General features: G+C 42.3%; 1 protein-coding gene across 4 annotated transcripts in view; it reads right to left on the bottom strand.

The window, feature by feature from the left end:
* Positions 1-986: 986 nt before the first annotated feature.
* FAR2 (fatty acyl-CoA reductase 2) overlaps positions 987-15,749 on the bottom strand; it is a 122,362-nt gene continuing 107,599 nt past the window's right edge. For all 4 annotated transcript variants that reach the window (XM_033057395.1, XM_033057391.1, XM_033057393.2 and 1 more), the window contains 5 exons: positions 14,997-15,064; positions 11,511-11,682; positions 7,529-7,658; positions 6,557-6,684; positions 987-5,548 (listed from right to left, as the gene is read on the bottom strand). In XM_033057395.1, coding sequence (XP_032913286.1) covers positions 5,386-5,548; positions 6,557-6,684; positions 7,529-7,658; positions 11,511-11,682; positions 14,997-15,064 — 661 coding nt within the window. In that variant the 3' untranslated portion in view covers positions 987-5,385. The remainder of the gene's footprint in view (positions 5,549-6,556; positions 6,685-7,528; positions 7,659-11,510; positions 11,683-14,996; positions 15,065-15,749) is intronic.

The following is a 15,749-nucleotide window of genomic DNA, read 5'->3' on the forward strand; positions in this document are numbered from 1 at the left end:
TGAGAGTCAGGAAGTGGGACCTGTGGGCTCAGTTCTTAATGAACACCAGTTGTCCTTAGCTGAGGGAGATGGGGAAAATTGGCTGGGATGCCCTCCCTTGAGATCTGGTGCTTATTCTGTCGTGTGACCTGCAGTGTATCAGCTAAGGACTTGTCTTCCATTACATCATTTTCCTACCCCCCTATTTTTGCTTCCCTTAAAAAATGCATTTTCCCTCGTTTATTTACTTGATTATTTGCCTTGGTAATACTGTGCAATTAGAATGTCAAAAGAAAAGCTTTAAATATTGAAGTCTGTAGGTTGACCTCTAAGTCTGTTCTTTGGAAAGATTTTGAACTTTCTTGCTGATGGCTTTAATTCACTGATTCATCTTAATGGAAAACTGATTTTTTTTTCCTCCATAAAGATTGCATTTACATATAAAAAATGGAAAATCATATTTTAAGGAAAGATTAACTAACAAAATGAAAGTGATACCTTTGAGGTATGCCCTGGGTTTCAGGATTGGAAATAATTTTCATTAAGGAAGGGAATGATAATGGTGTGTCTTTTCCTCTCATTCAAGTCTGCTACATTGCAAGGAAGTAAGAGATAATTACTAGACATTATCTACTCTTGCTTGACAGAAAACTAACATAATTTTTAAAAACTAAAAATTTGGGGTAATATACTCAGGTACCAATGGGATGTTGAGTTCGAGGAAGTTGGCTGGGTCACTCCCAATTTTCCTTTGCTGCAGACCTGTACTTGTGAGTTTCCACAGGGCATTCATCACAGCAGGACCTCCCAGTTTTCTGTATTGGAGTTAAAAGCCTCACTATGGCAGCCTTTAAAATTTGGGTTTCCCTCCTGTAGGTGGGGCTGCTGTTCCACCGCCAGCTGTGCTGCAGATGTGGGCAGATGTGCTGGAGAAGCAGCCTGCATCCAACTGCGATGGCTAGCAAGTCACCACCTCGTCTAGCAAACCAAGCAATGCAAAGTGACCATAGCTTTAAAATATTTTGTTTTATTAAATGTTTCAAATAACATAAACATCATATTAACAATTTTATGGCTGAGGTTCACGTAATTTGTGGTTTGATAATTTTATCTGATTTGAGAGCTCAAAAGGTTATGCCTTAACATTAGAAACTCTGTAATTAAGATTTATAACAGGAAGTTGTCTCATAGCTAACAAGAGGATAGAAATAGCAGATAGAACCATAGAAACTCTGGACAGTGGGAAAGTACATATTTTACTATAAACTGGGGTCTCCCAAGATCATGTGAGACAAGAAACCTTTTGTAAGTGGCTTTATGTTCATCTGAAAAAAACAATTCATAGTTGGTTTTTAAGCAATAGAGAAAAGTGGGATAGTACATCTTTAATTATTCCCCAAATACGTTTTATTTTTTGGATTTTAATTCTCTTTAAAAGTTAATCTGTACCACCTTCATACCAATATTTAGCACCATGTAATGGGGTGTTCACCACTTACCTTCTGGGGAATGTTATTTGCTCTGTGCTAGAATAAGGGGTCCAATTGTACTAAAATTGTACTGAAAGTTCATCCTTGTTTTCAGCGGTAGAACGTCAATGCTGGAAGAGCAACAGCATGCTTTCAACCATGAAGCTGTAGCCTATTTACAAACAAAAGGATGCCCCCCTCCCTCTTTTCCCAGTTGCTTATTTGTGATAATGACTCAATTAACAGCTACAGGTTAGGTTCCCTTTACACTGGAAATGAGGGTATGTTTTAATTGCTTCCTTGTGAACTGAAGTGGAACAGGGCACACCAAACAAGCACAGCCTGGCACTTCAGGATGAGCTCCACTGCTTTTACCATGTCTGTTGTCTGGTGGTGGAAGATGCAGCTGTACACACAGGCATATGTACTCATGCTTCCTTAGAAAATGTAAAAGAACACATTTCTGCCGGGGGTGGGTAATGGGCCAACAACCTGTGATTTATCAGTGGGTCTGGTTACCCCTCCCTCCCTTCTGTGGATGAATTGTTTCTCAACAAGGAATAGAGGAGGGTGAAAGGGTAAGAAATTTTTTTTTTTTAGTAACAGACATGCTGAAGATAAACAGCTTTGGTTGTCATTCAAAAGGCAGTTAAAACACAGATTAATTGCAGGGATTTGTTGTGGTTGGTTTGTTTGTTTTGTTATCGCTGTTTCATTAAAAGAAGATACTTGTGAATTGCAAGCTTCTGCCCATTGCTTGATGGTGAAATGATATACTCAGTTTTCTTTCAGATATGTTCCCCAAGGCTTGGGTTTCTTCAGAGCACAAACAAATCCACTGAGGAGCACAAAGTAAACTATAGAACATCAGCCACTGCTTGAGGTGAAAACAAATTCTTATGCCCAGCTCCTCATGATGACAGTCACAACTGGCACTCAAGGGCCACTGCCACACATCATCCCCTGCATGAGGCTTTCTGAAATATGTCTGTGCTTTAGACAATCAGCTGGAAACATCTCAAGCCACAAGAAAATGTATTAAAGATTCAAGTTCCCCTGCATGTTACGTGTGTGTTAAGACAAGCTAACAGCTTGATCCCGCCCCAGGCAAGGCCAGAGCTCTGGAGCCAGCTGCTGGCAATGCTGTCTGGGCTATTCAAGGTCTCCAGAAGAGCAGACACCATCTGCAACAGCTCTGTTTTTCCAACCCAAACAACTCCTGCTGTTTGTTTGGGGCTGAGTAGCTTTTCTGCAGCTGTTTCCTTCAGCAAAATGCTGAAGAGCCTTAAAATGTCACACCACTACTGTTCTGAGCGCAGCACCTTTTTGTGTGTTCAGAAAACCAGGTCTGGATATGTTCAGGGGAGCAAAAAATACACCTCAGACTTGTGGGGACAATACAGCCCGTGCATACAACTGTGAATGCCTGCAGGCATATTGTGAGGAATCCCTGGCATGAGTAAGAGGGGAAGAAAAGGTGGGACACTTTACTCTCTGGAGAGCTGACTGATGTTGGTGTAGCAGCTCTGCACCTTTGACTTTTCTGAGACCGAAGCTTTTGTCTGTCGCGTGCACAGCCCAAGACTTATGATCCCTACTGTTGCTTCTCTTTGTCCATAAGGCAGGCACTTAAAAAGACTTTCAGGATAAGTGCTGAAATGATTTCTTAATGTTTGAGTGGAAGTTTGTTTCAAAGTGATCTACAGTTTCAGTTTGCTTTGTTTTTCAGCCTTTCCTATGAGGACTGCAAGCCGCCTCTTCCTGGAGGGAATGCACTCTTCCTGGAGGAATCCCTGCAGCAACCTGCTTCAGCCCCACCAAGGTAGCAAAGTATAGTGCCATAACCTTCACCAAAATATTGCTGTGGCAGCACTGGGCAGGAAGCGCTGGTCTCCAGCCCCTAAACGCACAGCTCCAGGTTTCTCAGGTGCTGACACTTTGCACAGCATGCCCTGAAGCTGAAAACACTCATCCAACAACCACTTACGCTACAGAAAGCACATTTCCAAGGCAAGAGCTTCAGAAATTTGCATCTTTGTAAACTGGGTGCTTGACCTATTTCAGCACAGATCAAAAGCAGTTTGTGACAAAGCAGAGGTCTGTGGCAGGCAATGCCAGGGCCCTGCCATCCTGGACACCACGTTTCTGGTCAGGTTCTCCTGTAGGCACCCTTTGGAAATTGCTTGGAACCAGATCTCTGGGGCATATGGGGCAAGATTAATTCCTTGAACCTTAAGAAAGATTTCTGAGCCAGCTCGAAGTGCTCAGATATCCACTGTCATAATTTGCTCTTGCCTTCACTACCAAAACCAAGTAAAACTTTTGAGGAATGCCAGTTTTGTAAATTCTCTGCTCTTCTCAGCTCACAAAAGAGCAACTGTGTCACTTTGTTGTGTTTTTTGTGTATCGTTATTTTTTCAGACAGCTGGCATGACACAAGACTAGAGAAACTGGGTGCTGCATTGAAGACTGATCATCTTAAAAGCACCTGTTCAGTGTTATCTGAATAAAAAGTATTTTGGTGTAAGATTTGACACTGAAAATCTGACAACACAGTACATTTGTTGTTGTTGCACCAGCTACTTTCAAGAAGGCTCTCTCTCTACCCTCAATTCGCTACAAGAAACAAGAATCTCCAACAGCCATGAGCATTGGGAATGTCCTTGGGTTCCTTTCCACATTGCAATTTAATTCTAAAACTCTGAAAATCAAGTTCTGAAAATTCTAACTGCAGGACAAAGTGTGTTACCTTCACAGCTGCATGACTGTTCTTACAGAGAAGTCAAAGAATCACAGAGCTGCTTACGTCAGAGAAGACCTTTAAGATCATTAAATCCAACATTTAACCTATTCTCAAGAAAAACTGGTTTCAGACTTTTTAATTCCTCCTGACAGGAGTGGCAGCAGAACAGGCCCAGTGATGTTTCCTCCATGTATGTTTTTACACTTTCTTTGCTGGTGGAAATGATCAGCTGCAAAGGGATTTAGCTGTAATGAAAGCCCAGTATCAGGCTGGTTTTGAGCTACAGGGAGAAAGATTTCCGGCAGGGGAAAAAAGACCTATACTTCAAAAATAATGATGGGTTTCTGTATTTTTCTTCCAATTTTTATGAAGTCTTCTCTTCATTCTCAGAATTAATACAGCATTTTCAAGACCCCAAAAATGTTCCAAGCAAATGTGATAAATGCAAGACCAGGAATTTTTTAACAGACTGAAACCTTAACCACAGGGAGAAAAGAAGACCTCTCTGTAAGAAAGCAGCTTGTGAGTGAGCAGAGTTAACACAAGTGCATGAATTCTATGTGTCTTCAGGCACGGCCTGAAAGCATCAGTCCTCAACAGCAATACAAGACAAGATCTGAAAACTATTCCTTGTGTTCACTGGCCTTGTGTGACTGATCTTTCCTCCTCCTAAGTTTAGAAAAACTGAGAAGGTGCAATCTTGTTTTTGCAATAAGGTACCATTTCACTAAATGAGAAAGAAGGAACAGCTGCTAGAAAGACCTCTTACAGGTTAATTTCCTTGGCTGGGTCTTCTCTGGTAGCACCCTTGTCTTTTCAAGGTCATACTTTAAATTTGCCTCTTTTGAGGAAGAAGATGGGATTAAGATAGTCTAGGGAGTAGTACATGGGAAGACAATGACTTTGGTTAATCCTTACTCTTGCACATGACTCTAAATGAGGGGTCCCAGCTTGACCTGTTCCTAAAGCTTCAGTTATGGCTTTAAAAATTGGCCTGGTCCTATGGAAGAAAGACCACCATGTATGAGAGCATTAGTTAAAATTGAAAAGGTGAGGATGTAACAGTGTACAATAAATGCCAGCTGCTGTTGGAGGGAGTGGATTTTTCTGCTACTTTCAGACCCCGATGCCCACAGTTGCTGATCAGAGGAGATGGAGGTCCTTCTGGAAGAGGCTGGTTGCTGATGGATGGCTTCAGTGCCTGAGGGTGCTGGATGCCCTGAAGTAGGACAGGAACTTGTAGCAGAGGCTCACCACAAAGTACCAGATGTTTCGAGCCATCTGCGACCTCGCGATGAAGATGCGCCAGATGATCACGAGAAGGGTGGTGTTGAATGCATATCGGATGTTCCTCAGCCTGGGAAAGAGGCAGCTTGTCAAGAAACACACAAACAAGAAGCTCACCAGCTCCCTGCATTTCCTACAGGTAGTTCAGGAATAAATCCTATTTACAAATGGCCCTTGGGCTTTTTGCTATTCCTGTTTTAGTGGAGGCTGTGCTGGAGGTCCTTGGTCTTGCCAAGGACTGCGCTGAAGCTGGAGCACAGTGAATAAATAGTTCATGGTGTAGGTGGAACAGCTGTACTAGAATTCTCTCTTGTTCTGTACGCTCATTTCAAACTAGAGCAAAGTCATATGGGGAGGTTTTTCTTTAGGACAGTCTGAGTCCAATACTTTCTGCTTTGCTTTCACGTATTGGTTATCTCTCACTTTTCAGGATTTGAGGCAGGCTAGAGAACCTTCAGAGGAATTGACAAGCAAGGTTCTCTTGTCTGGGTGAAACCTGTCTTTAGAGTTGTGAAATTATGTAATGATCATAAATGGTCTTAACTGTTACAATACTGCAAGGATTTGTTATATTTCAGGGGGGAGTGGGTTAGTTTACAGCATCAATTTCAGTGGTATTACTGAATTTTTCAGATCCTAACCATCTTGGCTTCTTTTTGTCAGGTAAAGTTTCTGCAGTTCTGTAATTGTCAATTTTCCCAGTACCTGACCAAGGGAAAAAAGACATCTAAAGACCGCAAGACTTGCTTCATTTTTATAAGAGCCCTTTTTTTAAAGCTAAACTTTATCACTGCACCACAGCCCATGGTCTGAGGCAGTCAGTAGCCCATTCCTGAGGTCATTATAAACCTCCTAAAAGTGATCCATGTATGATGAACTTGTTTAGGATTCCTTGCTATGGCAAACTATTCCCTTATTCTGTGTTTGTAAATACTGACAAACCGCTGTGATAAGAAATAAGTTATTTATCTCAATTTTAATTAATAATAATAATAATAATAATAATAATTTTGCAATGTAGCTTATTTTCCCCAAAGGAAGCCAGGAGCTCTTATCTTTGTCCCTGGGTGTGACTTACTTGCGTAGATGCTGCTTTGCTGCTGGAATGCCAGCCATGTCCTCGTTTAGCAAGTACTTCTTAGCACCTATGCAGTAGCTCTCGATGTACTCTGACCAGTGCAGCTGGCGAACATCAAAGTTGTATAACTGGGATTTAAAGACAAACAGCGAAAGCTGAACACTAGAGTTCAAAACCAGTTCACTTGAAGCATCAATTCTTCATTGATCTCTGTTCCTGACAAGGCCCTCTCTCTGAAATTCTCAAAGCCACCAAGGCACTGCCAGACTGTGTTTCACAGCTGCTGATTAATGTCCCACCCAGATGGGAATCTGGGCAAAGCAAGCAGAAATGCAGTGAAAGTTGGCAGAAAATAAAGGTGTTTATCTTTCAGGTGGCAACTCTTCCATAAATACATGTACTTGTACACACACACATACACACATAAACATGGAAGAAAAATGGTATTCCACAAAGGCAAACAGATTCAAATTAAAACCTCCACACAGTTTCAATGTGTCACTAGAATTATGTGTAAATAAATTAACTGGACAGAGTCAACAGGTGCCTCTGCATCAGTGTTACTCTCAGCTGTGCTGTATTCTCTTTTGGCAGCTAGATCAACAGCAGTCCAGGAAATGGGTCACTCTGGTGTTTGGCATAATCAAAATCTCGTTGCAGAGCCAACTATCCCAGTTCATTTTAGGTACTCATACTGGACAAATTAGCAAGCTCTCAGGCATCTGTTTGTCTCCTAGAGCAAAGAAAGGCTTTGTAGAGAGGAAGTAGTTTGCACAGAATAGGCTGGGTTGTAAGTGACCTGAAAACATTATCTTGTAATAAATGGAAAGCTCCTGAAATAAAGAAATTATTTCAGATTAAAATAAATCCAAATCATCCAGATATCATTTAAAAGCTCAACAATACAGCAAAAATAATTGCTGCAGATGAACAAAATCTGAAATTAACAATTCGTATTCAAAACATATTTACCTTTCTGTCTTCTGTGTTAAGGTGACTCATTAACATATTCATATTATCTGAAGACCAGTTCCAGGACTGGGTGGAGAAATACTGCAGGAGCGTCATAGACTTGTGCAGCCGATTGATGATCTTCATCATTCTGAAACAATGGGGGAGCATCAGAGGTGAGCAGGATGTCTGACCTTATGTAGAGGCTGCTGGTTTGTGTTTCCACCAATTAGGTAAATAAACATTGCAATTCCTCCTGAGCACTGCCCTGCTACTCACTAGGCTGAGAACTTACTCAGCAAGTCCAAACTGCTCCAGCTGAGCCCTTGAGCCTAGAGCTACCCAGCTTTTATTGTCGGCTCCAAAATGGGAGCAAATGTGTCTGCCACTGATGTCCAACTCACTGGTCTGACCTAAGCAGGGGTAGGAAGCTGCATCTACCTCCTGTCCTGTTGTGGAGGGAAGAGCCCATCTGAGCTAGCATGAAGTCTGCACCACAAAGGTACAGTGCTTCTCTTCCCAAGGTGGATACTTTCTTTCTGCCACAGGAATTCTCTTCTGCTCCCAAGCCTGAGTTGTGTACTGAAGCAAGGATCTGATTTTTGGCATTAGCTCCAGTATTTGGTGACCACATCTGCAGTGTGGACATTGAGCTCAGAAGTTATTTGCCCGACTTCAGTTTTCAGACAGAATCAAAGAATCACAGAGTGGCTTGGGTTGGAAGGGAGCTTAAACATCATCTGGTTCCAACCACGGGCAGGGACACCTTCCAGTGTCCCAGGTTGCTCAGAGCCCCATCCAGCCTGGCCTGGAACACTGCCAGGGATGGGGCAGCCACAGCTTCTCTGGGCAACCTGTGCCAGGGCCTGCCCACCCTCACAGAGAAGAATTTCCTCATATATAATCTAAATGTAATTTCTTTCAGTTTGAAACCATTCCCTCGTCCCCCACGCTATGATTATGCTCCATGGTAAGAGTTCCTCCCCTTCTTTCCCCCATGGCCTGCTTAAAGTACTGAAAAAATGTTACCAGGTTTCCCATGCGCCTTCTCTTCTCCAACCTCAACATTCCTGGCTCTCTCAACCTGTCCTCACAGGAGAGGTGCTCCAGCCCCTCTGACCATCTTCATGGTCCTCCTCTAGACCCACTCCAACAGCTCCATGCTTTTGTTGTCTTGCTTCAGAGGCAAAACTGCTTAAGGACTTGGGAAATGCAGTTTCAGGTCCTCTCATGTGTCTTGGACTTTTCTTACTAATTTTTTTTATATAAAAGTGGATGACAGTAATGCTGTCCTACCCTGCAGGATTATTTCAGTTGTCCCAGTGGTCATGGCTAAAAAAGGCCTCTGGCAGTTGTTTTGAAGTGTGATGTACAGAGCTTGGTCAATTCTGAGAGGACACCACGTCCTCTCAGACTGGGTAAGGGCAAGAGAAAGCATTAAAAGGCTGATTTTTGTGGAGAACAGAGCTGTTTTCATGCGAAATATTGAGCTGCCCAGAGGGGAACACAGTTGCTGTGACAAATAAAAGGCGGCAGTCTGGGGGAGAATGGTGCCAGGCTGGCCTCTCCCCACGCAGACGTGACTGCCACGGCGATAAGCACTCAGCACAGCACAGAAAGACACAATGAGTCCATCAGCTCAGAGCAAAACTGTGCAGCTCAACCAAACCAACTGGAAAGAGCACTAAAACCTTAGACAAGTGGTTTCATTTTAGAAGCAAAGCAGGCTATCAGATTAAAGGAACCTTCATTCTGAATAATTACGTGCATGCTGACTGAATGCAGTTTATCTGAACTGCTTTAAAATTATTTCAGATTAATCTTCCCATGTAGGGCAAACACCATGAGGCAAAGCTTTGTGAATATTTTAATATATTTTAGGAACTTGGGGAAAAGAAATTATGCAGCTAGATTGGAAAGATCTGAAGCTGCCCCTCAAGCTGACTCCCCAAAATCTTTAAAGTGCTTAGGACTAATGGAAACTGACAGGGAACAAAAAGGGTAAGAGAACCAACTCTTTAGTATATGGAAAAAATTGTTCCCTGTGAGGGTGGAGAGGCCCTGGCACAGGTTTCTCTGAGAAGCTGTGGCTGCCCCATCTCTGGAAGTGTCCAAGGCCAGGCTGGATGGGGCTCTGAGCAACCTGAGATAGTGGCAGGTGTCCCTGCCCATGGCAGGGGTGAAACTGATCTTTAAGTTTCCTTCCAACCTAAACCAGTCTGCGATTCTATGATCTGACAAGGTGTCTGTAAAAACTGTGTTTTATGTCAACTGCCTGAGTTCAGTTGTTGTGACCACATTCCAAACACTGACTAATAATCTGTACGAAGGAAAGGTCTTCTGAAAAACATCAACAGAGTAGAAACATGGCAAAGATTTCTTACAGGAAGTCTCATCCTCCACTGTGGAGGAACTAAGAGGAATAAATTGAGTATTAGCTCTCACTAGAGCCACACTTCAGACATGCATTTTGTCTTCTAGGAAACTGTTTACAGCAATGATTTCTTATTCGCTCCCATACAGAGCCTTGCACGAGCAGATCCTCAGGCGAGACAGGACTGCCCCAAGAGACTACTAAGGGTATAAACCACATTATGCTCTAAGTCATGATGGATGTGCAGCACTCACAGGAAACCATTTAGGGCAGTTTTGCTTGGTATCTGGAATGTTATGTGAAATTAACTTACACCTAAAAAGGCTTTTTTTAAAATTGGATGTGGTTTATTGCTTGATATCTGGAAAGTTATGTGAAAGGAGCTTAAACCTAAAAAGGCTTCTTTTATTTGATGTGGTTTACTGCTCTTAGACCATAAAGGTCTGATATTCAGGTAGCTGGGAAAAGAAGAAACAATGAGCTGCTACTGTGCTTCCTACCACACTGCAGCAATACCTAGATGAGCTGAAGCAGTGTGTAAAAATAAAAGGAGAATTATATTAAAAAAAAAAAAAACTTAGAAAACTCCCAACTTCACTGGTGAGCCATCTTTGCTGATGCTGCAAATCTTAAAGTTCAGAAGATCATGCAGAGGCCTTTTTGACATTTAACTACAGCACTGCAGGTAATGTCCACTGGTTAATTATGCCAATCAGCTTTGTGAAAAGAAATGTCAATTGTAATGGCAGTGCCAAGATTCTACTGCTGTCCATTTCAACAAAGACTAGAGATTCCAGCCTTATTTTCAGTTTACCTCTATTTCTAGGATAATTCTTTCCTCCTGGATAACTGAAAGTCTTTTTACAGACCAATCTGCCTCCGAAGCAGAATGTCAGGGATAAATCAGAGCAATGCCAGGGATTTCTTGCAAACAGCTGAAGCCAGCTTTCTAGCTGCAGAGGAGCACAAGAGCAGCTGACATCAGCTCTGGCATCCTGTTCTCACATTGCACAATAAATCCTCCTCTGTGGTGGTAGGGAGCAATGGAGGACAATGTCTGGAGTAAAGTTACTTACAAGAGGATTCCTTCCACATGGGACATGGATATTGCTGTTTCTCCAAGCTATACCACTGCCAGGGCTCAAACACCACTCATAATGGTGAACTGCCCTCCCAAATACAATGAGAATTTACTCATACTCAGAAACAACTGCTTCCTAGATTTCAGGCCAGTGGTGGAAACAGCTACTTAGACATCTGATTTATGGGGAAAACACGTATTAGCTGGTACCTTCTAAACTTTTTCAGTGTGAAGTCCTTATGCAAGCTCATGCCAGACACGGGTGATCTCACTGGAAAGTTGAAGTGGTGGAGATCTGGATATAGATAAGACAGAAGACTACCAGCCCTCCTCTGCCTTGGGAAGCTCTGAAGTGTGTAAAACTGAGTTCAAAACTTGTGCTGGTCTCCAGGTGGTGGGAAGTGTGCGAGCCCTTAGCTACAGCCACGCGTTTTCCTCAAGAGGTGGAGACGGGAAGAAGCTCAAGGACTCCAGTTCTCATCACAGGTGCAAGCTCTGCTCTCCACAGGAGTGGCAGGTGTGCAGAGGCTGAGGGCACCATTCCTTACCTGGGCTTTCTCCCCGTGAGCCTCATGTACAGGTCGTAGAGGATGGCGGGTGCCTTGTGGCTGACAGTGATCCAGTACTGGTTTATCAAGTAGCTGGAGGTCATGTGAGCGTTGGGGGTTCGGAAGGCCTGCTCCAGGGGGTTCCTTTTGAACGTGGACATGACATACTGCCCTGCAAGGGAACATGCATTTGTCACTGGCAATCACTCACTTCCAGCTGGGCTGGAACCACGGTGTAGCACAGGCCCAAGTTGTTGTGCTTCACACCTGCAGCCCACAGCTCTCTGAACTGTGTCACCAGAGCTTGGACCAGGTTGTCCCTTCTGCCATGAAAATTGATGACTCCATCTATCGCCTGTTTGAAACCCAATCCTGCTCCACACTTAACACTGGCAGACAAAAACCTCCTCGTCAAAACACCAAAACACAAAGGAGAGAAACCAGGCAGCTCTAAGAGCTTTAAGGAGATGCAGTTCTGCTTTCACCTGCAGCAGATGTAAAAGAAATTGTTAAGTGCTAACATTTCTTTAGATCACTGAAAGCAAACTTTGATCTGCTAGCATAAAATAAAAATGACATTTCTAATTTCCAATCAGATTTTCCAAAGGGCTGATGTCCGCGTTAGTCTGTGCTTACACAGGGTGATAGCTTTAAAAAGACTTCATTATATCCTTTCAAACCATATTTGACCCACACCACCAAATGTCTGCCTGTTTTCAGAAGATCTCTGGATGCTCTAAGGCAGCAAACCGTCTCACTCTTAACTGAAAAACAAATGATAGGGTGGGAATCTTCCCTTCCCTTTGCATTTTGAGGCACAAAATATTCTGGGTCTGATTCTGAGCTCTGGCAATGGCACAGTGCCACGAAGTGGTATCTAGATGTGCATATCTGGGGCATTTGCATATTGCAGAGGCTTAATAGAACTGCAGTAGTTGAGTGTGAGTCTATCATCCTAGGGACTGATAAACAGATGGTGCTGCTATTCCCTGAGCCCCAGCAAGCTCAAGAAAGAAGAATATGTGGGCTTTTTTCACTTTCTAAAAAATTGATTTGAGAGTTAACGACATCAATCTGTGCTCATATTATAGTTTAGTCTCTAAGCTTATGTTACAAATAGAAAATCAGATGAGAATTTGCAAGCCACAAGAAACATCCAGATCATCCTCAGATAAGTAGATTCCAATTGTAACATTCAGACAGGACTCTCCAGTGTCTATGGTCAGCTCATTACTGCATTTCAAGTAGTGACTTTTGCTGCATTTCTTCTAAGCACCCCAAACCAGAAATCTGTCACCTCTAGGAGCTACTGCAATGACTTAGTGGGTGGTCTTTCCCCTCCAACCTCAACAAAAAAATGCAGCAGCAAATTTTACAACTCAAAGGCAGGTTCTGCAGGGGAAGAATCAGACACAGGTCTCACCCAGGTAGACTGTCAAGAATAAATTGAACTTAATTTTTGCTATGTTGAACATAATTTTCCAGACTCTTTTAAGGTTTTGTTTTGAGGAGAAACTGCAAAATATACTTCACTAAGTCAGACTAACCAGATTCACACTGCAGCAAAGCAAAATATGCTTCTTCAGATACAAATTTAGTTGTTTGACCACATCTTTGTAACAGCAGGGAAAGTAATGAGAAAGTATGGGAAAAAACCAAACTCAAGGCATAGCATCATTTAGAAAAGAAATAAATCAGTTAAGGTGCCTTTTAACACTAAGAGCTTTTATCTCTGTCTGAGGAGCTTTAGAATGAACTGCCTTACAATGAATGTTTAAACATAAACTCTCTTCTAGATCTCTTTCTCCTCCCTCTCTCCTCCAAGCTCATCACTTAGAGCATACTCAAAACGTCACCATCTCAGTCACTTCTGTTCCCAACCCTCAGTATCCTCAGCCTAATCCAGCCTCAATTTCCCTGTTTTATCTTTCTTCCCTTGAAAAATCCCTGCTCCCTTGTGTCCACTTGTCACCCCTAGAGCACGTCCTGGTGTCACCTGGTCCCATGTTTGCTTTGCACTAAAATGCTCAATGCCAGGTGACTCCCATTCCCCTCCCTGCTTTCTCAGCAGCTTACAGACACTCAGGACCTTCCACTCTGATGACCAGTCACACACCCTGACTCCTTGAACAGAATAATGTCTGTTTCCCAGAAAGAAATTGGTAGGAGACTTGAATTGAGGATTCAGACTGGATGGCTGCAGTCATAAAATCGTGATGCAGTAAATCTTTCCCAAACTCATTTTTTCAGCCATGCAACATCTTCAAAGGCAAAATTTTGCACTTTAATACTCCATCCTAATTCTCTGCAGCATGCTGCTCTCAGGAAAACTGTGGCAACAACATGAAAGAGCTTCACAGTGTCATCCAAGGAGAAAATTTTGCCTTCAGTTCCACCACAGAGATGAGCTGCTCAGGGAAGCTGCTGCTGCTCCCAGATGATTTCATGGCTAAATCCACAGTTATAAGCAGAGGAACAGAATAAAAGGAGGAATGAATAAAACGCAGAATAAAACAAATTACAATACACTAATACATTGCTGTTTTCATCAGTAAATCTACATTGAAGAAAGGCAAACCTCAGAAAGTGGTGCTATGGTGGCTTTTGCTGAAGTAGCAGCCTTTGAAGAGCTTTGCATTTACTCCTGTGAAAAAGCCACAGAAGGTCTGTGACTAACCACAAAATTTTATCTCACATTAAAAAAAAAAAAAAAAAAAAAGACAGGAGCTTGGTGTGATGTCCTTAGCACTCAGTCAGTTGCTGAAACCTCTTCCCTGCTAGATCAAATATCATGGTTAAGACACTTATTCTGTAAATGCAATTTTGGTCTCTTTCTCTGCTGACTTAGTTTGCCATGTAAATAATGCAAAGGGAAAAGCAAAGCAAAGGCTGAGAGATGGAGTAGCCAGCCTCCTGTATTTAAAGCACAGAGATATGAATGCAGGGGCAACAGAAAGTAAACCAGGCCCAATACATCTGTCCATGAATGTACTAACTGTACACAGTATTTCACAGTACACAGCTGAGACAAATCCTGCTGCTTAGCTTCAGCATGAGTTTTTCTCTGCAAGCGTGTGAGGATCTGTCTCCCTTTCTTTCACCCCTACCTTGGAAGTACATCCACTTAAAGAAAAGTCATCCATGAAAATAATTTGATTTTTTTCCCCACAAAACTCATGATGAAAATACAAACTGTTTTTGAAGCCCACATGTCATCTCAGTGTTTTCCTCCTCAAGTGCAAACCTTTTACTTCTGTTCAGAATTTTCTGATGGGCAAGAAAAACCACTTCACTTGTATAGCATCACAGAATCCTAGAATGGTTTGGTTTTGAAGTACCCTTTGCCTCACAGGACCCTCACCCACTGCAGCTGGTCCCCAAAATGCAGTTTGAATGGCAGACACTGAATGCCACCTGAACTGTGGAAACCAATTTTTCAAAGTATAAGGAACACTATGGATGTTCTCCATTTAAATGAGACCTTACCCATTTCTCCCCAGAAGAAAGGGTTGATTCCCCCTGTTGTGCAGTTGTACACCAACAGGTTTTTTGGTCTGGAAAACAGAAAGAAGTATTATTTTGAGATGTGAAGAAAAACTCAATTTCCTAGGACGGGATTTAAAAAATCAATCAATTTCAAGAAAATTCCCAGTTTAATATCAAAAGTTTGCATTTTTTGGTGTGGAACTAAACATGGATCACACTAGTTTTATTTCTTCCTTCCAACTTCCTTCAGTTCTTCAAGTCAAGAATTAATCCAACAGTTTTCTTGACCTAAGCCTGCCTTGCCAGGGGTGTCAAGTGATGACATCAATACACCATTTTTCTTACTGTATGCTTAAAAACTGCAGTTTTAATTTGGTGGATTTCTTAATAATGCTTTGAGGGGAAAGCTGGTGAGCTGCTCTTCAAGGTCCTTTCAGGATCCGTATTTAACTTACTGGATGTAGCTCTACCATCAGCTCAGAGGGCTTGCTCTGTCTTTCAGAGTAAGACACTTCTGCCTTTTATTTGCCTGGGTTTGATTTCTCAGAGTTGCATAAAGCTCCAGAATAATTCATGTGGTTTATTCTCTGTACACCTACCTAAATGATTAAAGGCCATGCCAGAGGTTCACAGGAAAATACCTTAAATCCTTAGTATCACTTCTACAGACTCTTCTCTACAATGGAAAGAAGGGGGATTTTTTTAGATCATATAACCTATAAGCCCATAATATATTTACATTGTGCAGTGTTT

The sequence above is a fragment of the Catharus ustulatus genome, chromosome 4 (genome assembly GCF_009819885.2).
Source record: "Catharus ustulatus isolate bCatUst1 chromosome 4, bCatUst1.pri.v2, whole genome shotgun sequence".
NCBI classification, from domain to species: domain Eukaryota; kingdom Metazoa; phylum Chordata; class Aves; order Passeriformes; family Turdidae; genus Catharus; species Catharus ustulatus.